Source organism: Bombus flavifrons, chromosome 14 (assembly GCF_040668555.2).
Source record: "Bombus flavifrons isolate JBK064 chromosome 14, iyBomFlav1_principal, whole genome shotgun sequence".
Lineage (NCBI taxonomy): Eukaryota > Metazoa > Arthropoda > Insecta > Hymenoptera > Apidae > Bombus > Bombus flavifrons.
Window position 1 is genome coordinate 12,009,471 of NC_138455.1, and position 27,745 is coordinate 12,037,215.

At 36.3% G+C, this 27,745-nt stretch overlaps 1 protein-coding gene, 1 long non-coding RNA gene and 1 pseudogene across 16 annotated transcripts in view; 1 reads left to right on the forward strand and 2 right to left on the reverse strand.

Moving 5' to 3' along the window:
* Positions 1 to 5,945, forward strand: part of LOC138187065 (transcription factor 12) — a 109,477-nt gene extending 103,532 nt beyond the window's left edge. For 11 of the 15 annotated variants that reach the window (XM_069127522.1, XM_069127526.1, XM_069127528.1 and 8 more), the window contains 3 exons: positions 1,912 to 2,057; positions 2,135 to 2,256; positions 2,525 to 5,945. In XM_069127522.1, the coding sequence (XP_068983623.1) occupies positions 1,912 to 2,057; positions 2,135 to 2,256; positions 2,525 to 2,569 (313 nt within the window). In that variant the 3' untranslated portion in view covers positions 2,570 to 5,945. Of the gene's footprint in view, positions 1 to 1,072; positions 1,163 to 1,911; positions 2,058 to 2,134; positions 2,257 to 2,524 lie in introns of all 15 variants that reach the window. The other 4 variants (XM_069127523.1, XM_069127529.1, XM_069127525.1 and 1 more) reach the window with 2 other exon arrangements.
* A 707-nt stretch (positions 5,946 to 6,652) lies between these two features.
* On the reverse strand, positions 6,653 to 24,587 carry LOC138187067 (ATP-binding cassette sub-family G member 4 pseudogene; annotated as a pseudogene).
* A 589-nt stretch (positions 24,588 to 25,176) lies between these two features.
* LOC138186982 (uncharacterized) lies at positions 25,177 to 27,543 on the reverse strand. Its single transcript, XR_011175051.1, has 3 exons — positions 26,804 to 27,543; positions 26,065 to 26,723; positions 25,177 to 25,766 (listed from the first exon to the last, which is right to left on the reverse strand). It is a non-coding gene; the product is annotated as an uncharacterized LOC138186982 (long non-coding RNA).
* Positions 27,544 to 27,745: the final 202 nt, after the last annotated feature.

Below are 27,745 nucleotides of genomic sequence, written 5' to 3' on the forward strand. Positions count from 1 at the left end.
ACGCGCAGTAAGCCCTCCCGTTGTTATTTCCTACGAGTTCTTCCATTCATCAAGAATCCTCTTTTCGCATCCTGTACCCTCCTCTCGTATGCATGTCCCAAATCGAATAAAAGAAAAAAGAAAAAGAAGTAAAAGAACGCGCAGTTGTAATTATCAAGATCTCGATGGCATGCTTACGCCCTTTCCAACACAAGGCCCGTATTCTAGCGTGACAATTAAAATGTTTCTGGTTAAGGACAGAAATGATACGAGATCAGGCGAGAGATCCACAGTTCTCGTGCTCGCCTCTCAATCAGTTTCATTTTAATTCAGCTGCGATTCGGTCCCCCCAGGCATGCTATCTATCTATCACCCCCCCCCTTTTTTTTTTTTTTTTTTTTTAGATCAAAGCACATTTCTACGCTCTGCATTATATTACTTGAACGTTGTTGCATCGAGTTCTACGCTCTTTATATCGTATCATCCATCGGGAATCCTTCTGTTGCATTGTTATAAAATGATTTCTCGTACGAGTTGGACAAAAGTAACGAACAAAGATCCTCTTGTGTATAATGCAGATTCGTTTCTTTCAGAATCCACATCGTTCGAAGATCACCCTTTTTCCTTTCAACGTCTATCCTAGTGATCACACACTGTACCATCCTTTCCTTAGAAATCATCTGATTCTAAATGTTCTAGGTAACAGCACGAACTCAGCTCTGCGCGTTAAATCCGCATCTTTCTCTCCGCGCGATTCTTTACCACTGGTTTGTTCTCTGTGCAAAGAATACGGGCCTTCGAGAATGGAAACCTGATTTCTGTCCATAACCACAAGTCGATCAGATAGCTCTGCGCGTGTTCAGCCAACAAAATCGTTTCGTATCGCAGTCGTATCGATTCGTCTGAGAAATCAAGAATTGAGATTTCTTCGTAGAAATTATTTTTCTGCCTTTTCGATCGCTCTGTCAGTATCACTTTTTCCTGGCTAATTGAAAATCGTCGATTTCACTGCTGTCGAAATCATGCGCTCGATCTAGGACACAATGTCTCGCCCACGTCAGGTGATTAATTGAGTATTGTTATTGCGCAACTGTTGTTCGAGCGCCGAAGACGAGGATGATGATCCCGACGTAAAGGCGCAAAGGGAGAAAGAGAGGCGGCAGGCTAATAATGCTAGGGAAAGGTAAGAGAATCGACGAAATTGTGCAGTGAATTCCTCGTGAAATATCGCGTCAAGCGATCCGAGGACAGTTTGGCCCGTATTCTATGTATATGTGAAGCAAAAATGCGATCGTAATACCGTGTTCGGTTCGTAAACCAAAGTTCCGTGTAAATCTTCCGAATAGTCAGGCTCTCGTGCTATTATGTAGAAAAATCCGTGTCCTTTTAGAAATGACTCTCTTGCGTCTTCTTTTCCCAGTAGTTTAAAGATTCGGCTACAACAACGAGAAATTTTATTGTAGAGAGAAACTTTAACCGAATGATTAACCCTTAAAGGCAATCGCGAGTGAAATTTCATTCCATGCGTATTTTCTTTTAATTATTTCGCGATAAAATACTATCGCGGTGTATCGCATAATCGCTGTGAATGGTAACGTTTTAACTTTTCATCGAATATTGGGTGTAATAATAACGACAATAATAATAATACGATTGATTTTATTGGTTTTCTCAAATAGTACAAAAGATGTTCTGACATGACATTCCCTGTAACGATAGCTTTTGAGAACATGTTATTTATTAATGATATGAATTTCAATGTCGAACGTAAAGCGGAAATACATAAAGAATAAAAATACTTCAGCGCGTTTGCCAAGGGTTGACGAATTGTAGTTTATCCAATGTTACTAGACAGACACGACAGAAATCATCCTCAAAAGAAAAAGTATTAATGTCAAAGTTTAGCGTTATAATCGACATTTGTTTCTTTAGGATACGTATCCGAGATATAAACGAGGCTCTGAAGGAACTTGGTAGAATGTGTATGACACATCTAAAGACAGACAAACCTCAGACGAAACTTGGTATCCTTAACATGGCTGTTGAAGTGATCATGACGCTGGAACAGCAAGTGAGAGGTAGGTTCAGATAGTTCGAGATTACTAGAAGAAAAGAGAGAAAGCAAGATTCAAGCGAATTTCTTTCGATTCTGCAGAACGAAACCTGAATCCAAAGGCAGCGTGCTTGAAGAGGAGGGAAGAAGAGAAGGCAGAGGATGGGCCTCACCCTCATCCTCTTCCCCACGCGCATTCTCAGCGACTGTTCTCCGCGATGCCTGTAAATATTTTTTCATTAAGCATTAAGGTGGTACACTACTCCGACAGGTTCACGATGTCGAATTTAAAAAATTTTCTTAAACTATATACTTAGATATTTGCGCGCTATATATATACGTAGAATGATTTTTCCATCTTGTCGTTATTTAGAATAAAGATTACTAAATTTCGCCCATTTTTAAATACTTCGGAGTATGTACCCACTTATAAGATAAGAATAATAGACGAAGAAATAACGTATACTAATTCCAAAATTTATTCTGTTTCAGGGCCCACCACCGCCACTTCAAAACCATACGACGCAGCCACAGTAGCACATCCTGTGTTAAGGGGTAGATACACTGGCTCACGGAATTTGAACACTTAGCATAGAAAATATTTATGTTTATATTGTGTGCGATATATAGAATATTTCGAAATTTCACTAGCACTGTAACGTGGCCCGACTGTCATGATCACGTCGATCAAAATCGAGGTCAATTTGAAAATGTGTATACAATCTACAAGATATTCATTGCAGATATGTATTTAATAAAAAATTATCATACTGCTTGGATAGTATATGAGAAGGACAATGTAGTATGGTCCCACCGAAGATATTGGAGTTTATTAAAATAATGAATAATTTATTGTTTACTTACTTTTCTGATCTTTGCGAAATACATACTTGTACTAAATATCTTATAATTTCTCTCTCTCTCTCTCTCTCTCTCTCTCTCTATCTCTATCTATCTATCTATCTATTTATCTATCCAACCATCCATCTATCTATCTATCTATCTATCTATCTATCTATCTATCTATCTATCTATTTATCTATCTATCTATCTATCTATCTATCTATCCGTCTATCTGTCTATCTATCTTTATTTCTATCTATCTATATATTCAGATTCGTTTCAAACTTTACCGATGTAACCATGATAGTCGGATCTTGTTACAGTGCTAATAAAATCTCAAAATGTTTCGTATAATACACATAGTACATTCATAAAAGGTATGTACGAATGTTGAAATACTTTCGTGAGCCTGTGTGCGGTTTCACCTCTCTATACCCCCTCCCACTCCCCGAAGGCGGCTTCAAATTATTTTTATAAATAGCGAGAAAACAAAGGAATATGGTTCCTCTCTTTCGAGATGTAAGAAAAAAACTTGTAGATTGGGTCGAGATTTTGTTGAAACGATCGATCCCTGCTACTGGTACACCCCGGCTCTTGTTGAAGTTGCCCACTTTTTTGTGTATTGTAAACTATCGTATAAAGCACAAGTGCAAGGTTTCAGTAAAAATGCAGTATATATAGGTAAACGATAGGAAAAATAAGGAAGGGAGCGAAAGAAAGAAAGAAATGCACGGATCATCTACCCATCGAATATGGAAAAAAGTTCAAACATATCTCTCGCATAATTGTATATATACAGCAGTAACGTACGCCTAATCAATTACTTTATTATGATTATTATTATTATTTTTATTATTATTACTATTATTATTTTTATTATTATTATCGCCATCAATATGGCGATGGTTATTATTATTATTATTATTATTGACACGATGATTTTATTATTATTATTATTATTATTATAATAATTATAATTATCGATTAATAATCGCCGAGGAAATCCTTCGTGAGAGTTAAAGGGGACATTTTTGTTTTTGAACAAAAATATAGCTCAACTCACAATGTGTACCCAGTTGCCATGTATTTTAATTTATTTAGACTCTTAAATAAATTTTATTGAATAAAAAAAGAAACGAATATGAAGAAAAGAACAACAGCAAGAAATAAAGCAACCAACAATGACACTTATTGTCGTGAGTGCCTGTGCTTTTCTCCGTCTCTTTTTGTTCTTCGCTCTTTTTTCTTTTTCTTTCTTTTTTTTCAGTTCTCTTAAAGACAAAAGTTGTCTCCGCCGTCTCTCTGGCTACCATGTCCTGCCGTACACGATCGATCAACCTCTCCTAGAACATATCACGCGTATCACACAGCTATATTTTTCTTCAAAGGCATATCCAATGTTTCGCACGGTCCTAGAGCAAAATTTGTTACGCGCGTCTCGTTCTCTTTGCTTTAGTATCCATCTCCCGTATCTGTTCTCTTGAATCTGGCAGACGATAGTACTTTCTCATCTCTCTTGTTACTTTCTTCGTTCTTCAGTGAACGAAGTACCATCGCGCGAATGAAAGCGACAAAGGAGGAGCTACTGCCGTGATTAAATAAAAATAAAGTGGGATCAGGACCGTCGAAACAAACCGCGATCAATGTCGATTCGTAACGTCGCACGAAGATGCACAAATTCTTGATCGGAGAATCGTGCCCAGCCAGATCGAGATAACTCGCACAACCTCGCTTTAACTTCTAATTGAAATTTCAAATGGCGCCACGCCGCGAATATTATCTCCAGAAGAAAGAAAGGGGAAGTTAAACAGGAGACAAAAAAAAAAAAAATGTGGTAAAGTTAAAATCAGAGATGCGTAGGAGAATCAAAATGTACATTATACTACGATAGGAGATCAACGGCGATTCATGGGAGATAAACTAGGCACGAGAACATTCATAAACAGATGCGATCACGCACTTATATTCGCGATGGTAATCATGTAAAATAATAACGACAATAAATAGCTCGTAAGCCCGTCTAAGCTAGGCACACCTGTCGATGATAGTCTTAGATAGTCGAAATGAAAAGGTAAAAGGCGAAGAGAGTGCGCAATACGGTTCCAATAGAAATCGAGGATCGTCGAATGGTCTCTCATCGCGCAGAAAACTGCGCCAAACGTAATTCGTCTGGTTTTCGATCGTCGTGGTATCGATTGCGTTTCACACTCTCCCCGAAATTGCTCTTTAGTTCACTTCTTCGTGTATATTTGTTTCTATTTCTCTAGCCTTTCTTTCCCTTCTTCGATCAAGCGAAATCCACAAGCTCGTTCTGTTATGATCGAATGATCGATCGAGACAATTGCATCGATCGTTTGAAGTTCGGTATCGTGTAATCACGACTTTGAAAGTTCCTCGTGTAAGAACTTTGAAATTGGTGATACGACTTGGATCGATGCAATCGTTCTCCATCGATCGTGCATCGATCGTTGTATTAAGCAAACCAGGGAAAAGAAAAGGAAGGAGAAAAGAGTAGAGAAGAAAGCGTTTCTTTCCTCAAGTACGACGTACGAAGAGCTGGGTAGGGTTATTAATTAGTAATAATTGCGCGATCAAACGGCGATGACTCCTCTTATTTGCCACAGACACGATTGTCGACAAGTGAAATCACAAGTGTATATTAGATATTACGGACATTATTGTATAATATGTAATTAAAGGAGAAACGTACGCAGGTCTGGCGTGGCTAGTTCGCGTAACACACCACCGGGCCTTAGAAGGATAAACTACTTTTCCGACATGCATGCGATTGTTAACAAAAATCAAGCGCGTCTCTATTAACATCGATGAAGCACGAGTTGAATATTATGCATATATTGAAAGAAAGAGAGAGAGAGAGGGAGAGAGAGAGAATGTGGAAGAAAGAAAAGAAAGAAAGAGAGCGAAAAAGAGAGTATGCGTGTGTGTGAATTAGAAAAAGAAAGAGTGTGTATCGAGAGTATTTCGTTTGAGAAAGAAAAAAAATGTATAATTATCACTAGTAATTATTATTATCACTAATAATATAATAAATGTGCCATTTTTTCCATAATCAAGGTGTTGCCTGATTGCGGCTTCTTCGTTATTTTTTGTTTTACTTTCATTTTTTCTTTTTTTTTCTTTTTTTTTTTTAACCTATACGCCGATCTTTTTGTTTCATCGCTTGACTTATTTTTTTTCTTTCTCATTCGAGCTTTCGTTTGTACATTATACACACTCCCAGTATTAGACGACACACGAACCATTATATCCTTGCTAGTTTCTTTTTTGTCATTTTATTCGTTTTATATTTCGTTTCTACTTGAATAATCAATCACTCGTCTATTTTTGCATAGATACGAGAACATATATATGTATAATATAGATACATTTAACTGTTAAGACATACAGTGTACGATACTATACTCGTCCAAACATACGATTAACCATCCAGCTGTAAAAGCTGTACAAATGTCGGCAACCTGCAGAGGTTTGTAATACAGATCTTCAACGTTTTCAGAAAGTCTGAGTTCTAGTGACCTTTCTTTCTTTTTCTTTTTTCTTTTTTTTTTCTTTTTTTTTTCTCACCATTGAACTTCCGATGAACGTGCACAATTCACTTACCGCTTAAATGTTATATGTTTGTCCCTCATTGTCTTGTTGGTAAAGAGACTTAATGATTTCTACCGAGCAGAATTCTATTAACTTTCGACCTTTGTGTGTACGTCATGAAATAACTAAACGATCTTAGAATGAAAGGGATATGCAAGAAAAAACCAATCACTCGTACACTTTTAATATAAAATAAACGTCGTTGTGTAAATAGATATTACATGCATCGTCCAAGTAATATTTTAATCGAGAGAAGAAACTCGAAAAGATATTGTTCGAATACATTCGTGCCTGTTCACACGATCACTCGACACCATTGTCTTGAATCACATGTCGCAAAATACACTTGCGATATTCTCGTAAAATTTCCAATGCCGAATCGTTAATACACACACGGTGGTCGACGTTCAGACATATTCTCAAGTGGAATCGAAGTTTAAATTAATCATGGATAGAAATTAGACATCTTTTCATGCTCTGGCGAGTTTCCTCTTGAGAGAAAGATAGACGACGATTCTGCAGAGGAAGCAGCCGCAGAACAACAGGAAGATATCGAGCCAATACTTGCCGTCCGTCATTGACAGGTCTGTCATCAACGTGCTAGGCATGCTATAGTGGCAGTAGATTTTCGGACAGGATAGCTTCTCACGATTGAAACCGTAGATCGCGTGAACTAACGCGTGCACCCCATATTTGACGTAGCTTAGGTAGCTACTATAGAACAAAATACGTGGCATATGGCTGAAATGAGCCAGGAAGCCCGACAGGCTTAACATAGTACAAAGTATAATGGCACCTACGAACGTTCCATTTATAGGATTCGTTAGAATGCCTATCAAAATACCAACGCTATCCGACACTAGCGTAACCATAATGGCCACCATTAAATACATAAGAAACCTGTTGAGGTCCAAAGGTTGTCCACTCAGGAAATAAGAAGTACCACTGTAGACGAGGGCGTACAATATCTGTACAGGCAAGTTGCATATAAACGAGGCCACGAAATACGTTCTTAGCTGGTACCAGTTATTGAATCTTTCCTTTTTCAACGTCATCATCTCCGAGGGAAACTTGAACACCGCTGGCATCATGCTCGTGTAGCTCAGATATGTACAACTGACCATGAAAAATCCAACGTTGCTAAGAGTCTTGCTTCCGTCATGGCCAGCATCCATGTAGAAGAGACCTAGCAACACGCCTACTGCGAAATGAACGAATATCTTTAGGTAGGTGACCGTCCAGTCTCTGAACAATTGGATCATAAACCGTCGTATCAACACGAAGAACTTGTCGAATTCCGACGGTGGTTGGATCAGTACACTGGTTTTTGTTACGCTCGTACTATCGTTAACTTCTGTACTTTGGATCTGCGAGGTGTTCGATCGCCACGACTTCTCCCTATTGCTGGCTAGATGTGCCAACTGATCGTTGAAATCTCCGTATTCCTTGCTTATTATTTCGATCATATAGTCAGCTGGGTTGTGATACATGGGACAGTGAAGTCCAATACTGGAAAAATACGCGACCGTGTTCTTCGTAGTTCCTTCGTACATACATTTACCATCAGCTAGAAGATAGACGGTGTCGAACATCTCGTAGGTGGCCGCGCTAGGTTGATGAATCGTGCAGATGATAGTTCTACCTCCCTTGGCCAGGTTATGCAGCAATCTGATGCACTGGTGAGAAGACAAAGAGTCAAGGCCGGTTGTTGGTTCGTCGAGGAACATCACTGGTGGATTGTCCAGCAATTCTAACGCGATGCTGAGCCTCTTCTTTTGTCCGCCGCTCAATCGACTGCATCTAGTTTCCTTCGTTCTGCTCAGATCCAAATTATCCAACATCTCGTCGATCAGCATTTCCTTAGCCTTTAGGCTCAGACTGTTACCGATTTTTAAGTTACTTGCCATCCACATGGTCTCCCACACGGTGAACAATGGCTGCAAATGATCGTCCTGTTGAATGTAACACGACTGCTTCTTGTATTCTTTCCAACTTTGTTTTCCCTGATTACCGATGTAGTTGATCTCTCCTGTCCACTTGCCTCTCTGAAATCCCGTCAGGATGTTCAACAAAGTTGATTTTCCAGCACCAGACAGTCCCATTATGGCCGACAGTTCTCCGGACTTGAAGGTTCCACTAACCCCTTTCAGAATCTTCTTCAACGAACCGAAATAGCTATCCTTCACTTCGTAGGTGAGATTAGTAAACTGAATATCGATCGAGTCAGCTTTTGGCAAACTTAACAATATCACTCGCTGACACATGTTGACGTAATGATTTGCCTGATCGACTGAGAAATGATCGTGCTTTGCCGCGAAGCTTCTATGCCTCTTCTCTCCCGTTCTTCGGTCAAAGGAAGAGGTCACACATATCACGCGTTATCTACCCGCTTTTCGTCGGTCGATCTTCGAATAATTTTATAGCGATCTTGTAAAATGAGGTTATCCGTTTGTTTCCAAGGAACGCATCGATTCTTGCCACTCTCGGCGGTGAATTTTCGCAACTATACTTTCCAGTTTCTTCGATTCGTTCGTAGAAAAGAGATAATTTTAACGAAAGTGTAATTCAGTTCAACCAGCTGTTCCACCTCAACGGTATTTCGTATTTCATATGTCACGCTTCTCGAAAAGATTCGTCGATCTTCGCAAACTTTTAGGTACGAGCGTCAAATATTTGTACTCTTCAGTTTTTTCAAATACAAACGAACTTCAAAAATGAAAATTTCGATGAGATCATGGACTTCAATTCACTGTAAAGTAATATTTTATAATCTTGGATAATTGTGAGGTTACAATTTTAAATCTCCCTAAGTTCGTTGACTCTGCCAGTAATAATGGAAGAACGAAGTGGATTCTGTGGTAATATATTGTAACACACGACAAGAGTACAATTATCAGCGGAAGTTTCGTAGAGTTAGTCGTTTAGCTTATCATTCAACTGCTATCTGGTGGATAGTTCGCTTCGCTATCTCGCAATCCCTTCTCGTTGATCTTCTGTTCGTTTCACGTCGGTATATTTTGCATATTTTTTCTTGTATCTGTAACGAACATTAAATCTATTAGAATTATAATTACCAGGTTCACGCAAGTCACTGCAATAAACGCATAAAGAATTTTTTAACGTTAGATTTTCTGTTCGCTCAAGTGATCATTAATATATGCATTAGAAAAAGTCTACAACTAAAAGACTATTATACGGTATAATATGTCGTGCAATTTATCGTGTATTATGTATTTATGTAATTTTATATCACCCTATGTTACGAATTAAGTAGTTAATATTTAAGTATCGCCATGCTGATAGATCCAGTTATTCTTTTGCCATTTGCTTTCCTCTTCTGCTCTATATTTGAACACTGTTATGTTGATAAATCTATCAGTTCTTTTGTCGTTTTTCTCTCGTTCGTGGGATACCATCGACGCGTTTGTTCTCGTCATTCTTGTTTCCCCTGAATAATCTATTATAATGTACGGATGATAATGTTTTCGAGTTTAGCAAACCATCGGTTCGAAAGCTGCGCGTTTTTAAAATTTGGTACTCTCGACGTACTGTATGCTTTACTTGAACGCGATAACCATTTAGACGGTAAATTTTATTATTCGTTTAAGCAGATATCGTACTCAAAGCGGAATATCCGTTTTATTATAAATCGATTTCATATAAATCGAGTTGTCTGATCATTTTTTTCATAAAGGTTACCTATCGGTTCCTTACCGGCGCGATGGCCGGTTTATAATAGTCCAATAGTACTTGTACTTTACCATCTCTTAGACTATTCACGCTTAAACAGCGTCTAGTTACGCTCAGGGTAGGTAGAGTGGAGACGTTGGTCGGGTCGGGTATCCGAAATTTTCAAATTCTCGCACATCTTTAGCTCACAGCATCGACACGACAAAGACGAACGATCTATCTAGCGCGCGTAAGACAAATTTGCCATTTCTTTCGCGTAATAACGATTTGAATACTTACTTATAAAGTAAATACTTTCAGTAAGTACAAGCGCAAATATTTGGTAAAAAGTGAACCCATCTTCAACGACCTAGATGTTGACACATGTTGCAAAGGACACTCAGCCGAGTAACCTCCCGTAGTAGGTTTTAACCGCTGCTCGTTATTTCGTAAGAAATAAGTTGAAAAATGATCGCAGCGTGATCCTACATATGCGAATCGGCGGAGATTCGTAAAGAAAAGTTCTTTTTATTGCAACGTATTTTGCTCGTCACGAGGAACAAGAATCTCGGAGGAACCACGGATCGCTGATTGCCTCTTCGTCTGAGAAACAACGTTAAAATTTAAATAATTCCTAGCAAGGAGACCGATATAAGGAACGGGTCTACGTCCTTGGTTGAATCTCTCAACCATCGCACGTGGATTTTTGCAAGTCCGAATCCTGGCATTTTGTCAATCGAGAAACTGCTTTCATCCAGAAATAATACACGCTCCGAAATGCGTGGGACGTGTTGCAACTTACGTACACATCCAACGGTAAAAATTTCGTCTAGTAGCATACTTATTTTGTAAGGGTGTAGGCCTTCTTCTCGAATTAATCTATTCTCACTCGACGACCTCTTTTATAACGTAAGTACAGCGATAAACACGAGCGAAAGCGATAATTAAAACTGTTCTTCTTTGCTTCAATTGACGATCGACTCGTATTCAGACGTCGCAATTCTTCGTTTGTTGATAATTGTTAACATAACCGTTGCGAATCGCGTTGTCACGGAATGATCTTTCGTTATTGCTATATTCTCATATATTTTACAAGCTAATCTGCAATTTCCTGTTGCTATGTAAATAATATGCTCATTAAAATAGCTTCCTCAATCAATGCGAATATAAGTCTCTTTATGCATTCCGTACGTAATTCTGCCTATACGTAAATACATAGACGTACGTGTCACTATGGATACGGACGCAACCGACTTAATAACCATGTCCGCCTCTCAGTTTTTATTTCGAAGAAATACCACACGTGTTGCTCGCTCGTTCCACTTGCCCGTAAAAATTTAGTCCCATTAAACGCGTACCAATGCCACATGAAGGCGAAGGAAGGCCAACTTTCGGTCAAATACTTTGTCTTAAAAATTGCTCGCTCGATCGCTCGCTCCCTTTCTCGTTCGCGCGTGTGTCCTTGATAACATAGGTCAAAGTCTCGGTCAAGGTCATTGGGGCTGGATTCCCTTTTCTCAATATTTACCGATTTTTCATTCGTAAACGGATGCCAATTTTCTCCAGAGAATTGTAAGAGCATACACAATCTCAACACTTGTGAAATGCAATTTCCTTGTTTACTACTACTTGTTACTACTACTACTAGGTATCGTTTTTGACAGTTTGGTCTATCTTTATACGAAACATTGCATCATTTATCGTTTCCAGATATTAACCGTCAACGTCTTAAAACAAATCATAGATATACAATACAACGCCATTTAGTTCAATCTGCGAGTTCGTATAACACGAATTCATTGATTTTTCCACTTTCTGTATTCTGTATATTTCACTTATACAATCGTATTCAGATAAATGCAGCAGTGATCAGGAGTTTATTCGATTGGACGGTAATTAAAATTTTCTGGAATAAATGGATTTTCTATTATACACGACTTTGTATAAGCCAAACAACGTTCGATGTTACAAACTACATACTATTAGTATTAGTAAATTCTCTCGCATAATGCTAATAAACACAGGATATGTAAAATATGGCTATTTGAATATTTCAGTCAAACTAAATAATTCGCCTCGTAATTCGTCAAATTTACTTATCAACCGTTTTTAAGCTATCTATGTTTGGAAACAGACTACAGTTGACTTGTCATTAGTGTAATAAACGGTGTAATTATATAATGTAATATCGTGAACTCGTATCGGCAATTCGTTAGTCATTATTTTCTAACAGAATATAACTTTTAACGATTAAAAGGTAAGACTTTCGTTCAATGTTAATATCTTTAATAGTAATTATTATAATTCAATAGCATTTGTATATTACTTTATTTCCGGAAGTTGTTTCATTGTGCACCTCACTAGTTCCTGTATAATTCCATCTCGCTGCTTCAAATGAACTTACCATGACATTATTAGAATCATTTTCTCGTCCTTGATGTCTTTTCTTCTTGGACATAAAAATCACGATAATTTCCCACCTTTTCATTAACTAATATTCAAGTTTAATGGTGTTACATGACATGGAACAAGTTCGATTATTCCGTGCAAAGTTTAAGATTGAATTCTAAAATGTCGAAGCTTAGGTGATTCGCAACAAGCCTACCTTATTGTAATGAAATTTTACAGATTACATTTTACATTTTACATCTGATTATCCTGTTTGGCGTAAAATGATAGAATAAAAAGAAAGACTATAATTTGTAACTCGTGAATTCGTTAATATTATTTTCACTAGCATTAGTAACTAATGTATCGTGCAGGCGTGTCCAGAACTCGCAATTGGAGATGTGACGCATGCTACTCGTGTACAGTGGGTCTTTAAAATAGATCATTTGTGGCGTTCACGTACTACATTCATGCATGAAAGATTTGTTGGATTTTACGTAATATCATTCAACCTCTCAGTTGCATAAACGTTCGATGATAATAAAGACCTTGTTACCTTATAGAGAAGGTGTTCCATTAAGATTTCGCAAGACCGTATAATGCATGAAATCAGTCATTAGAAGCACCACGGAATTTATTAAATTACATGATCCGATATTCATCAAATTAATGTAGAACACCACTATTATCTAATACTAATAGGGAAAAAGAATATGAGGAAAATCAATGAGAACAAACATTATCGTAACTAAACATGACACAATTGTGACGAGCGTAAAATTAGTATTGACGTATCTTTAGCTTTCGCATAAATTCGATTGATCTGACAATGTGACTTATCAGTTACATAACACTCTAATGACAAATGATTTTGTTTGCACGAGTTTTCATTTCGAAAAATTACATTCATTATTCGTTATGTGTGTTAATCGATAATCAATCATCGTTAAAAAATAAAAAAAAAATGCAAATCTTACGATGACAGTTAATTAAACAGCGTTCCATTTGAAATCGGATAAATCGAGGTAAGATGGTTTTTACGACCGTGATAATTCGGTACAAGGAGTAAAAGAAAAAAGTTAATGAACTTAGGGAAAAAATTGATTAAATACGATGGACAAAGGATAGGAAGAAATTATATTTTGCTACGCGGATCATCCAATTTAGCTTATCTTGAAACGCATCGAATTTGTAGATTTTTCCAGTCAGACTAGATTTAGCTTCTCGTTGAGACATCGCCGGTTTGTTCGTGTCTTTTTCATTTTGCGAAGAAATATCATAAAATATCGTTACGCTACGATAATCCCAAGGCAAGTAAAACGACAGTTTGCCTTGAATTAAATAAATTCCGTTGAAATCGGAAATCTCAATTTTTTTTTATTTAAATGATTTTTATCGAACTGGTTAACCATGATCGAATGCAGTATCTCAGCGGTTAAAAGATCAATTCATCGCAAATCAACATGAACTGTTATGGCTTCGGTCAGCAACATTTTAAACGCGATAGTTCATGTTTATTAATTGTTGTCTAAACGCAGTAAACATACTACTGACTCTTTAATAGAATATTAATAGAAAAGAATATTTGAATATAATATAAGAGAACATTATACTTTCTTGCAACTTTGTTTCAAGTCAAAATGTAAAATGTCTGCATATGTATATTTGTTTGACAGTAACAAGAAACTCGTTTCACGTTTTTTTACAATTACCGTCTTCTACATAGATGGGTAGTTGTCTATCCTAAGTCTCGTTTTACTTAGATGTATCAGCATTCTCTGTACAAACAACATACGCAAGTCTGACAAGTCTGTTGTTTGTTATACGTAACGACAATTGAATTTAGTATCATTCTATTACATAAAGCTTTGTTCGCTTTTATTCTAACTTCAAGGCAATGTGACCAGAAGCTATTATATCGCATAAAACAGATTCTAAATGCAGACGAACCTTTCAGTGGTTAAGATAGAAGTAAAATAATAAAATTTCAGCTCTTCCTGTTTCTTTGTAACAGTTAACGCTAATTGTAACCCAATTGTAAATATCGCAACAATTCGGTTGTGCAACTTTTGTTGAAGCCGGCGATTCTAAAATAGATTTCACGATTTGTGGTTACAGTTAGCGACCACAATCCCTCATCAAATTATTGTTATTAGCTGTTCATTATATCTTTCGCGAATAAATTAAAATACACGTGATCTTTTTCCAAATTAAATTCGGACACAAGAAGAGGAACTTTGAACTTGAAAAATATTAAACATTGAATGTTTGTTTTCATTAAAGAAGTATTCTACTTCATATTATATATATATATATAGGATTGATAATTCTTATAAGTCTGTGTGACGAATTCTTTTTAATTTTTGACTGTGATCGTGACTTCTGATGACGTATTATATCATGAGTCATCTATTGCTCGTGTGGAATACACGAGCAAATTCTGCACGAGTTTCGTTTATCTTTGTCATTAGTGATGATCTATCGCTTCATTGCGTTGTGAAACAACCATATCGCTATTTTAAATGTCGACTCTAACACATTCGACATCACGGTAAATTGAATTAGGATAGCTTCGACTGCACTTAAGACTGTAAAGAACTACTTCAAGAAATTCATCGCTGAAGAAAATGAAGAAACTACAACTTTTGAAAAAATGATCATACAATTACTTAATAAACGAGAAATACAGCCTCGCCGACAAAGCGAGAGATCCGAGAACGAGCAAGAGGTCCGTAAAAGCGTTACCATAAATTTTTGTGGTCGAACGAATTGTGACATCGTTTAGTAAAGGACTAATAGAATATGCATTAATGATTTTGAGTTCTAGTATAAGCGATCCTAACGTGTTACACGATACTCGGCTGATCACTTTTTGATTCGCCGCTATTTCGAGCCTCTCGCTTGCTTCTCCGTGTTTCTTCTTGTTCCGTTTGAGAACAAACACGGGTCGAAATTGTAGTCACCGAAGGAAACAACGTGTAAATATTAACGTTAGTTAACGATATACTATTTTCATTCTTCTTAAATTTCAGTATACTTTTATTTTAAACAAGAACTGTCTCGGAAAAATAACTTTTTTACTCAAGCACATACATACAGCGAGACCCATAAATATTACGACTTCTACTATGTCTAGATCAAATGTGATACTTAATGTAAATCGAACACCTTCCTCTGCTTTTATTTTCGGATTAATCCATTACAAATATCTTATTTCACTGGCATCATACACGCCTTATAACGTAAAATATTAAATAAGATAAAATTTGTAACATGACTCTTATTAATATGTATTTGCACACCCCCGACTAGTAGATATTCTGATACTTATGGTCTTATGGTCATATGTAGATTCACTTACTTCGCAGCTTAGAATTAAATCTCAATTAATGATTCAACATCTTGTTTTTCTACGTCGTCGTTAATATTTTTTAATACCTATGCATAAATTATTATCGTAATCGCTATGCAAATCGGCCACAAATCGTACAGTTATTAAAGCGTAATTTATTTAGTATCGATTATGACTTGCATTTGTATTACAGACTATAGGAGGTCAACCAAGAAGTAACTATAGAAATTATCTTATTATTTGCCTATTGCTAATGAAATATAAATTTTATACCGAAGATAAATTACCGATCAATCTTTGTTACAAATATGCTGTATCTACTTCACGCGTTTTAATATCAATTTCCTGGTAACATTGGAAGAATTGCAAATGTTAATATACTTTTTGTACCGGTTTTTATGTTCCTCGCTTTCGTTCCCCTTTATCTTAGCATTTAACGACGTGGACACGAGTATTTTTTAATTAAGTTCTCCGTATAAAAAGAATTATTTCACGTGGGAAGATGTGTAAATTAAATTACAGCCTTTACAGGTTATCACTTGCAAAGTATGCGGACATTTTCTGCTACATTGTAATTTCTACAAATTCTTTACAATTTGTACACCTGCAAATTACAATCAGTTGACTACGTATGTCGTGTAAATAGATAGTTTAAGAAAACATGAATAATTCATTGAAACTTGAACGGAAGAACGTTCCGTTTTGTATATGTAGAAATACATATTTCACTTCCGATACACAACCGTGTATATTTTTAGAGCATCTTTACTTCTCTACTTTTTGCATATCTATAAATACTTGTCAGAAATGCAAAAATATTTCTAATTTACTTATGAAACTCTTTAGATATAAATTATTGTATCCAGATTTCTTTGTTGCATCAAAATTAAGTTTTTAGTATAATATTAAAAAAAAAAAAAAAAAGAAGAAGAAGAGATATGCGTATCAGGTCTTAAAAGTTAATTTAATCGGGTTAAGATACACACGTATTAAATTAAATTTGGCTATGATGATGATAAAGAGTATCACGTGTATCTTGTACAGAAACGTGTATCTATTTGGATCAGAATATCGAATATTTGAAGTGGTGATGTCATAAGAAGTACGCATACCTTCAGTTTTGTGCCGATATACATTCCTCCGATAAATACACATACATACGTGGAATATCGACTTTGTTGAAAATCACGAAACTCTTCGAGATTAATTCTTTTATAACAGTTCGTGCGATAAACACGTAATTGATATATATTATAATATATTACCAGAATGCATAGTTAATGTAATAAATTAGCCTTTTTAACGCTATTATTCGTACTGAGATCAGGATCGATCCTATTAATTCCAATTGACCTCTATTCGACGCTATTCTTTATATACTCGTACAGTACTAGTACTATAAAATATTTTATCGCGTAGAATTACCGAATTGTACGATAGAAGCGAAATCTATTTCACGCAACTGATCCTAGACTTTTGTTTTAACACAAACATTTCAAATTTAACCACTAAATCAATGAAAATTTGTCGTTTCGCGTAACTAGCTGCGAATTTTCGTATCATCGCAAACTCTCGAGTCTTCGTCAAATATGAATTAGCTTTATCTGACATCCTGTTTGACATGTCGTAGACACTTTCGTATCTACATATGATACATATACTACGGTACATTGTTTTACAACTATGATCAGAAAACCGGTTAGTTCGATTGATACAAATCTGGGTGAAGGTATTGATAATTTTTTCCGATTAATACCATTCAGATATGTTTAACAGCTTCCAGTCAATAATCACTTCTAATTACTTCTAATTACACTCATTGATCTTTCTACCTTAGCTACTTTTACAAATCTTACCTTCTTTGCCTAACAAAATCAACTCTTTCACATCGAGTCACTGGTTCGAGTTGCAGGAAACTTTACCAAACTTTTTCAAACATAGTCGATCACTCACCGAAAGCAAACTCGAATATTATCGTCGTCGGATATCTGCCAGATATCGCGAGTTCGTCGCAGGAATTTCACTCAAACGTCTCCGAAACGATCTTCGAGAGTAAATTCTTCTTTGAAACGATTTTCGATCCGGATAATCGCGTGTCAATCGAATGGTCGAGTCGGAAAACTTATTCATACACCAGCTCGAAGAGTTCACTCGCGGCACCAGCTCGAGGACATCGCGCGAGCGAGAATGCGAATCGCCGGCGTACGCTCGCAGGAATCGCGTTAATACGCCCCGCTCGCTATTTGCCCTTCTAACACGTTTCTCTGGTTGCTTCCACGATCCATCGGTCCGCGGAACCAGTTCCGACGTGCATACAGCTTCTCCGGCTTGTCGCCACTCTTCTTCCTTCCGTTTCTCTGTTTTCTTCGATACTATCCGGTGATATACATAGCAATGCATTTGTTTCCCATTGAAAACTCATTCTCTGGCATTCTCTGTGTCTCTTGGCAATTTTCATAGGATTAAGATATTCAAATACTTATAGATACGTGTATTTGATGAACGTATTACGTGCAATTATCACCAAATATTTTGAATTTTGAAATTTCATTAGCACCGTTGCGAAGACTCGATTATCGCGGTCATATTAAATCCTATTAAATGCATATGTTGCAGAGATCGCAAAAGCGTTTAAACAGCTAGAAGAAAACGAATAAACGCGGAAAAGCTTTCTGGCAAAAGGAAGACGAAATTGTAAATTGATTAAATTTCCAAGTATTTCGACTATTTTCTGGCTATTTAAAGTTATCTCTGTCTATGTCCGTTCTTTCCTTCAGAAATTCCTTAAATCGAAGAAGCATATATATCGGAATTGTTATTGACGGACATAACTTGTCGTTCTGACTTCATTCCGAGAGTTTCCTTAACCCTTTCCCTTGTGATATCCTTTCAAATACAGGTTTTGCAAAGGTTTTACGGGCCAAACATGTAAACACGAGTCAAGGCCGTGATACATTCTGCGAGCTAAAAATAAGGAATTCCAACGAGGCTCGCGATATATTTTACTAGCCAGACTGTTGTAAATGTAAAGTGAGCGACGTTGGAACCGAAAAAAAGTCTTCTTTTCCTTCGAACAAGAGTGAAATTGAGTGGAAAGATCAAGAGCCAGATCGGGGTCAAAGAATTTTGATTTTTCTACATCTACAAGATAAGTAAAACGTCCATAATAATTTGATTGTTTGAGTCGAGAAAGTTGTGCAATTGACAATCGAAACGTACGTCCGTTCTGAAAGAAGTGATTTTCGAAATTACGTGCATATTTTTTTAACACTTACGAGATGATTCTTAACACCGATAAATCATGGAGAAAACCGATACCATAATTTTCATAGAAATCTTATATATATTTGCTATTCCGAAATTTATCGACACCATCTCGTATTTCGTGGTATTCGTTATACATACGTTTAAGACTATCCCAAAATCTTAGAAGAGTTTCGTATAACACAGAGAATATATTTATAAAACGTTTCCATAGTAAACATGGAAATATATTTATGAGTAGCTGTAGGAAGTGAGCGATAAATGTATTCAACGACGAGATGCGTGTAGCTTGAAAATGCTTGATCTCCGGTGGTTATACAAAGTAGGAAACATCTCACCGATTTCGATGCCATAATCGTATGTACGTCATATGTATTCCATAACCATTCATTTAAAGATCTCTTCCTCTAGAAACATTTTTACGCTGTTTTCTTTTTTGTTGCGTTTCTTATCAATCGAGGATCGGAATAAAACGCAACGTGGTGGACGGTGAGACGTGTTGGTCGATCAAAGGAATGACGAGACAAGTTGATTTCGTCGAATACATTTACAAGTATTTTTAAATGTAGAATACAGAGTTAATCGTAAGCGTTGTCCGCTCGATGCTATTCGTTACAAGGATCCTCGATACTGATACTAATTGTTACGCTGATTCGCTACACTGATTCGCTATACTTATTTCTTCGACTGATAATCTCGACGGCTGTCTCGAGAGCATGGTCGTCTATTTATACTGGGAGGGGGACGGGGATGGGAGGGGGGAGGGGGGTACCGGAAGTTTTGAACTTCACTCCGGTTGACGATTGTAGCGATATTGCTTTTGTCCAGAGTTTGTTTATTACATTTTGTGCGTCGTAACTGTGTTAATCCTCTATGGCAAAGCAAGATATGGCAAAGATATTCGATAGATCGATCGATTCGTGGAAAATTATTTTATATCTAATGGCAGCCAGATACGAATCTAATCCAACCTATAAGTCGTTCGTTTCTTCTCTGTTATTTGTACAATAAAAAAAATTCGTTGTCTGATCCGGACCGAGAGTTATGCGTATAGGAAAAACTTACTGAGATTTCGTTACGACGTTCTTGACATTGATACGAGCCATATTTAGAGCCAAGTAATTTTCTGAACTCGTAGATGCCGTTGCCGTGAGAAATTAATCGTTTACTTATCTTTTCCGTCAGGCAGAAAATCTATCATTAAGTTTACCAGTTTGTACAAATGCCATTATATCAGCTACTAATAGATTTCGAAAGATGGAGGAAAACATAACGTATGTACAAATTGCAACTTCGTGTGAAAGCTGATCGGGTGGATCAACACTTTATCCTTAATTGCTATAATGTTCGCTGTAACACGAACTTTCTTATAGTATCGTTACAATTATATAACTTTGCGATACATAGATCTAATATACACGTGACAGTATCGATACATAATGTCAGAATACGAGACGCGTTCAAGTGCATTTTTATTATAATTTCGACGCTTCTGTGCGTCCACACTCCTAAGGTAACTGTTGATTTATTGTGCTTGCAAAATCAAGATATTACTCTATTTCGATTAAGTTAGCGATTAGACGTTGACCAAACTTTACGTACTCTATTGTCACTCTTTTGTGTGATTTACTAATTACAGTGTAGTTATTATCGCACTTATTATAACATTTACGTACTACTGGTATCACCCACCTTCCTATGAAAAATTGATTTTATGAAAAGAATGTAAAACTCGATAAAAAGATATTTTTTGTAGATAGGAAGTGAACAAGGATTTATTTGTTGCATGAGAATTATTTCTCCTGCAAGATGCATATATCAGGAATAATTTATTGTCGTAAAGATATAGCAATCTTTCAGAACCGGTTCTATGTTTTAATTTATCCAAGGTCTCTGGATTCGAAAACAAATTAAATTCCACAATTTTCATTTTATCGAGCAAGATCTTTCCTAAGATTAAAACGTAATATTAGCAAACAAATGTGCATTTTATTTAAGTTTGATCTTTTTCCATCATGGTCATAGATGTCCAAAAATTATGCGTACCGTATAGTGACGATTGTGTATATAAATATCCACAAATGTCAATGGATATTCTTTTCTTAAAATAAAATGCCGCGAAATTTAAGAATTGTATATATTAAGAAATAAATATTTTACTTAAACGAAAGTAAATGTTATAGGTGATATCCGCATCGTAAGTAGAAACATTTGTTTCCATATTAATATGAAATGTATATTCCTTTAACGAATTATTTGCGATAACGTGTAATACAAAAATTACCGTGACCGATTTCATTTGGACGTTGTGTGAAATTTTCTGCTGCTGGATCGTGTTCTAATATCATTAATTCTTCTCGTGTAAATCTTAAATTCAGAATTAAGAAAATCTTTAATACCATTATACCGCTGTGGAACGAAGTATTTATAAATCTCACTGTAATAATCATTCAAGGAATACGTAGCGTTTTAATTCAAAATATATATCGAAACTTGTATTTGTTCGTGTGCTCGCCAACGGTTGAAATTAATTAAAGATCCCTCCAACAACTTATTACGAGAGATAATATTTTTCCTTTGCGAAATAGCCATAACTTAGAATCGATCGCGTTTATCTTTATTAAGTAAAAGGATAATCAACAAATCAAATTACGTAGAGATTCTAAATATACAAGGCATTCCAATCGACGTATGACAAGGACAATTCAATAAATTATCAACTCATCTTTGTGTCATTCAGGAATAATATTTAAGTCACTTTCACGATAATGTTGAAATGTATTCCTGTAATCTTTTTTGTTAGCGAAACCAGTTCCGTGGATGTTTCTTTCTTCACTCCACGACCCTGAACTCGACCAGGACTGGAACGAACTTGCCTAGAGCTAACGTTAAGGATCGCATAAGTATAAATACTTCAAATATGTATGAGGTCATAGGTGAACACATCAGGTGAATACATAATTTTTTATCTTCTGCCGTATTTTTCCTCGTGTGTACACATCTGTTCATAAGTATCTCATTACGATACATCCTGTTATCATATAATATCGTGTAAAATGTAATAATTGCTTCAACATAACTATGAATCAACTAATAAAATATGGCATTCATGCGAGATATAATTACTAGATTATCTCGTATTTTCATCGAAGAAGAAAATGGAAGAAAAACTCTTGAATAACGATATAACTAACTTCTTTCAATTTATATTCTTATTTTTTCATTTTTCTCAGCAGGGACCACCTTCAAAATGTTTAATTAATCGATGTTTTCGTAATCTACGAGTTCTTAAGTTTCGGATTTTATCGTAACGTTTTAACGTCTATATATTCCCGTGACTTGCTACAGATAAATGTACATATTACGTAATACTATGTCACTCGCCTTATACGCACATATCAAGATTACAATTAAGGCAATTATGTTTCACGTGTTACGTAACCTAACACAAACGATTCTTTTTATTATGACTCTAACTTTAAAAAGTCTGCTACAATTAGTCGTTATTCGCCTTTCTAATATCGATTTTTCGCGATAAATAAATAATTAAACGATGTTCGAATCTCAACAATTGGAAAACTTTTACAAGACTAGAATTTTGTTCGTTCTTTTCCGCTACGTTGTAAAAATCTCTTCAGACAGAAATATAATCTTCCTCTAGCTCGAATTAGTTTGCTCGCGTTTGGACGCGTTATTCGTTACCTCTGTAACTCGAATTCAAAGAAACTGGGCCTCCACAGACTAAGTTTACCTATATGTCTATAAATTGTCGTGCACAATTTGTCGTGTTTCTTGTCGCGCCTTTGCACTTCCGGTGTAAATCGATTGTTTTTCGTCGATCGTGTCAAAAGCGTATATGCATAATTTTCTACCGTTAGATTTGTTACGCGTCTCTGCGCCTTTGCGAATATAAGTCAAATACAAGTCAAATATAATTCGAATGTAAATCGAAAAACCTGACGCGTGTAAAAAACACCTGTACGTCGAATGTTCGCTCGTTAAATCCATTTTACTCGAAAACCTTGACAAGTCGGCACTTTCATAAGTCGAAGATTTATACTCTTTCACCTTATTTTGCATATTATTTTATTAAATATGAAAGCATAAATATCTAGATATATTTAACAACCGGTTTCACATAAATTTAATCTTCAATTGAATCGGTTATAAATAGTTTTTCATATGAATTTAAAGATCATCGAACTTCTATATCTTAGTCTTGCTCCTATTTTCAAGGTGTTTTAATGGTTCAAGACTTTTCATTCCTTTGTATTTCGCTCAAACTTGATATACCTTTTAAGACGAAAGAATTACGATTAGGTTTAAAATAGCCGAAAGATTGCAATGGTTCTCAAATTATTTACGTGAAATTTGCGAAGCGTAGAATACCGTACAACGTTCGAACTGCAAAAAGATTAGTTGGTAGATGCTATCCTCGATTGTTCGCAATATATGAATTTAAATTATCTAGCAGTTAAGTAATCCTGTTTACGTATAAATTGGTTACGTGATGGATACATGATAAGACCCATGTCTTAAATTGTAAGTTTCAGAAACAGCAATTTCAGCGTATTTGTAATTATCATCGTTGATTATTCTAAAATGTGTATCTCGATATGTATAAAAGTGTATAAATTAGTTACACAATACATAATTAGAAATGTATCGAGGTTAACTGCGTCACATAGAACATTCGCTCGATCAACATTTTATTTCTAAATAAAATAAGAGCAAAAATTCCATGTGTGAGCAATTAAAGAATAAATTAATTCGTGCGCATGTAAATTAATCTCGTAAAATGGTAAATTTTAGAACAAATCGTAGATCTCGATTAAGTGGAAAAATCGAACCAAATTTTCACGATTTTGGCTGCCGGGAATTCCTGGAAGATTGGTAGGTGTTTTCGATTTTGTATCAGTAGGACACGATGGAACAGGAGGTGGCGCGATTCTAGCGATTATTGGAATTACTCGGAGCCGAAATCGCGATAATTTTGTCCGATTTCGCGATTTTGTATCATGAGGACACGTCGAGACAGGAGATGGCAATTTTTCTTACTCTAATTTACGATATGATAATGATAAGGATGGGGTATTGGTGGGGTATAGAATTACGGAGAAACGATAATTCATTCGAATTCCCTTTAAATAACCTATATATCGATCGAATTTGAGAAATTGGGCGATAATCTTTACAATTAAAGTAAGTTTTACAGCTATACGCACGCTCAACCCGCTGTATTACGCAGAAGAACATAAAAGTATTAATAAATGTAATCCTGTTCCAACTTACATAATTCATACGTGTCAGTCATACTTATTAGTAGAATGTAATTATCGCAGAAGCATTTCCATAAAATGTAATGCTGTTAATAATAGTCGCGTTTCTTGCAATATTTATGGTAATCGGTGTACCACTAGTTAAAATATAGATATCCTTATCGATTTTAAACACCCGGAATGTGAACAATCAGAGATAGTCTTCTTCCAGATCCTCCTTCTACAGCACTGCCGTCCGTTTGTGTCACACCGTATCGTCGTCGGTACAGACGGCATTAGACAGAGGACATTGATATCGGCATTAGAAAGAGACAGCAATATTTTGGGAAAAGGACGGAATATGCAAATGCAATAATTGCTTTTCTTCCCCTATGTCGGCGCGAATGTCAAGGATGTCAAGGACCGTTGGAAGATGCTGCTAAGGATAAATGAGAAAGGTTCGGATTAGAAAACTGATGTATTCTACATCACGTTATTGAGCATAAATATTTCTTATTCTTGCTATTATAATCGATATACGTTTGCCGATTTATTATATTATACGTAAGGAGCTGCAGTCTGGTTCGCTACGCAAACTAATTTTAATATCGCACGATAATAAACACAGTAAACGAACTTCTGATAGCAAGATATTTTAATGCGAGTTATCCGTAGCTGACGATGGTTTTCCAGTCGGTTGTTCCATTTGTCATCGATTCTGTGCTCAGAGCCTATGGTCGGTACAGCGTTGGGAAGGCAGGTCTTTAAAAGGTTCAGAAATCAAGGATAGAGATGACAGGACTGTTGCCATATTCGGAACGTAGCGTAAAACATCACATGCATACGAGTACTCAACGCACACCGCGGTTAAGGGATGAAATAATTAGATCGATTTAAATTGATTTGACTTTTAATATTTGTGTCTTTTGGTATTAATCGCCTGTATTACAAATATATATTATTATCTTGCGAAGATATATTGAGAATTGCGATTTATCATTCGTAAGTAAGTATATTTTTGATTCAAGTCGTGTTGGAAACGAAGGTGCCTGTTGCGATCCTCTTTTCTGGCTTCCGGTAACTACCAATTTAAAGGGGTTGATGTATACAGAATATCGAATCGTGTCCTTGTCAAGCGACGATATATTCGATTTACGTTTCTTAATTTTTTGTTCGAAACCTCCCTTAGAGGGCGGATATTTTCCTCATTTTTGCTTATTTATTACAAGTCTAACTATATCGTTATCATTCATCGTTTATTACAAAGCTGCTATGTATTACTTCGAACTATCAAGCTAAATTATCCGGATATAAATTTTAATTCAAACTAAAAAGTATTTTTTTACACGTTCTATTCTGTTGAAGTGGTCACCACTTATAAGAAAACTCTACATCTGGTCTTTTTAGTTTCTCAAGCACCGAAGCCATCGACAGCGCGTAGACAAAAGACTGCGACGAAGTCAAACCATAAACGGTAGACAGGCGACGTTGGCTTCGGGGTTTTCAGTTATTGGCTAACACAGCTAGCGTGCGGATCTGGACCAGCTCAAATTGTATTCTTATTTATAATTACACTTATATTTAAATATATTTTCTGCCTTACAATTTATCCACTAGTTTTCTCTGATTACACATCGAATAACCTCAACATATTCGAATAACTATTTCCTTTCTTTTCATTTCTTAAATTCTAATTTGCCTAATAACAATGCGTATAATTATATCTCTTAAGAGCTATAGGCACGTTTTAAATGATTTGCTGCAATGCTAAACAAGGAATAGACCAACTATTTACTAAAAATAAAGCTAAAACTATTATACATACGTTCTTTCTGCTTCTGGAATTCTGATTAATCGCATGCTAATTTATTTAATTGTATGTTTATTTGAAAAACTATGGATACGTCCTAAAACAGGATTACTGCGAAGCTAGGTAAGCAATACTCTCGCTGCAGTCGCAGAATTAGCTTTGAGATATAGCTTCGACCCGCTGGACGTAAAAGACAGTCTTAAGAAGAAGAATTTATCGATCTTAGCATTTTCTTTCTTCACCTCGAAGACTGGGAGCGTAGGCTGCCTACGAGGTGGAGGTGGCCGGAGACGGAATTAAAGATGGCGGTACTTTTTCCATTGTTTCTACCTCCGCTTTCTCTTACACACCCTTAGACCCGTTGGTGGGGCGAAAAATGGCTGGAAATATTTTCCAGGGTAATCGAAATGGGGGTGAGTATCCTTGTCCACTCCCCTAGGGCAGTTCGTGGGATCGAACGATGGCAATGGACGATCAAAATGTCTGCCATTGTTATGCCTGAAAAATGAAAAATAGGATTATTAAACGATGATCATTAATGGAACGATTTCACGTTAATTTATTTTTTGAAATATTACCTTATCTGCTATTAGTATTTTTTGCATTTTTGTCCTACTAAAACATTGTTATTAACCATTTATCGATTACCATTATATGCTATTTTTATAAGTCTAATTAGCTATGACAAAAACAGGGGCGAAAATCGCAAGCGATACAGAGTCAAAGCTTTCGCTGCATCGCTGTAAGATAAAGCATTCGCCATAGAGTTAAAAGATTAACAAGGGTTGAAAAACCAAGCATCTTTATTTCAACCAATGTAAAATCCTAACAAAGGACGATCCGTTAACGATGAAACGAAACAGGACCAATTTTCCTTACTCGCGGAAGCTCGCCGAGTTAATGCGATCGATGGTCGTATGGATATTCGAAAACACCATCGGTGTATCCCTTTCACTCTCTAGTCCATCGGACAAGCTTTCTTTTTTCTCTTATTCTTTCTCTTACTGCAGCGAGTATCGATCGACTGGGATCGTATTTTCCTCGAAGGTTTCCCCAGACCTAGAAAACGTTCGCTGTTGTTTTTATTGCTTGAACGCGGAAAGCGGAAAGAGGCGACCGGTAGAATGGGAAGGAAAAAGAGGGTGGTGGGAAGCGAAGGGGTAGAAAGCTCGAAAGGAAAAGCAAATGAGACTCGATGTTACAGAGCTCGAGAGGATGGAGCCAGTAATGCGAATGGTATGCAAGAAATCGCGAGTCGCTGCTGCTTTTCTCTCTTTTCCGTTTTTCCACCCTTTCTCGTATCGAGACTTTCCTGCGCGCAAAAACCGCTGCTTACAAAAGAACACGACCGAGAATCGGAGAAATCTATCGAACTCATCTTCCGTTATGTCTTTTCTTTCGGAACACGTATATGTGAATACGTATCGAGGTACACGTACGCTTCAGTTCGCCATTAAACAAATAGAACCCAAACAGATCTATGGTTCCCATTTTGGAAACTCATTTTACTCGTTAAATAA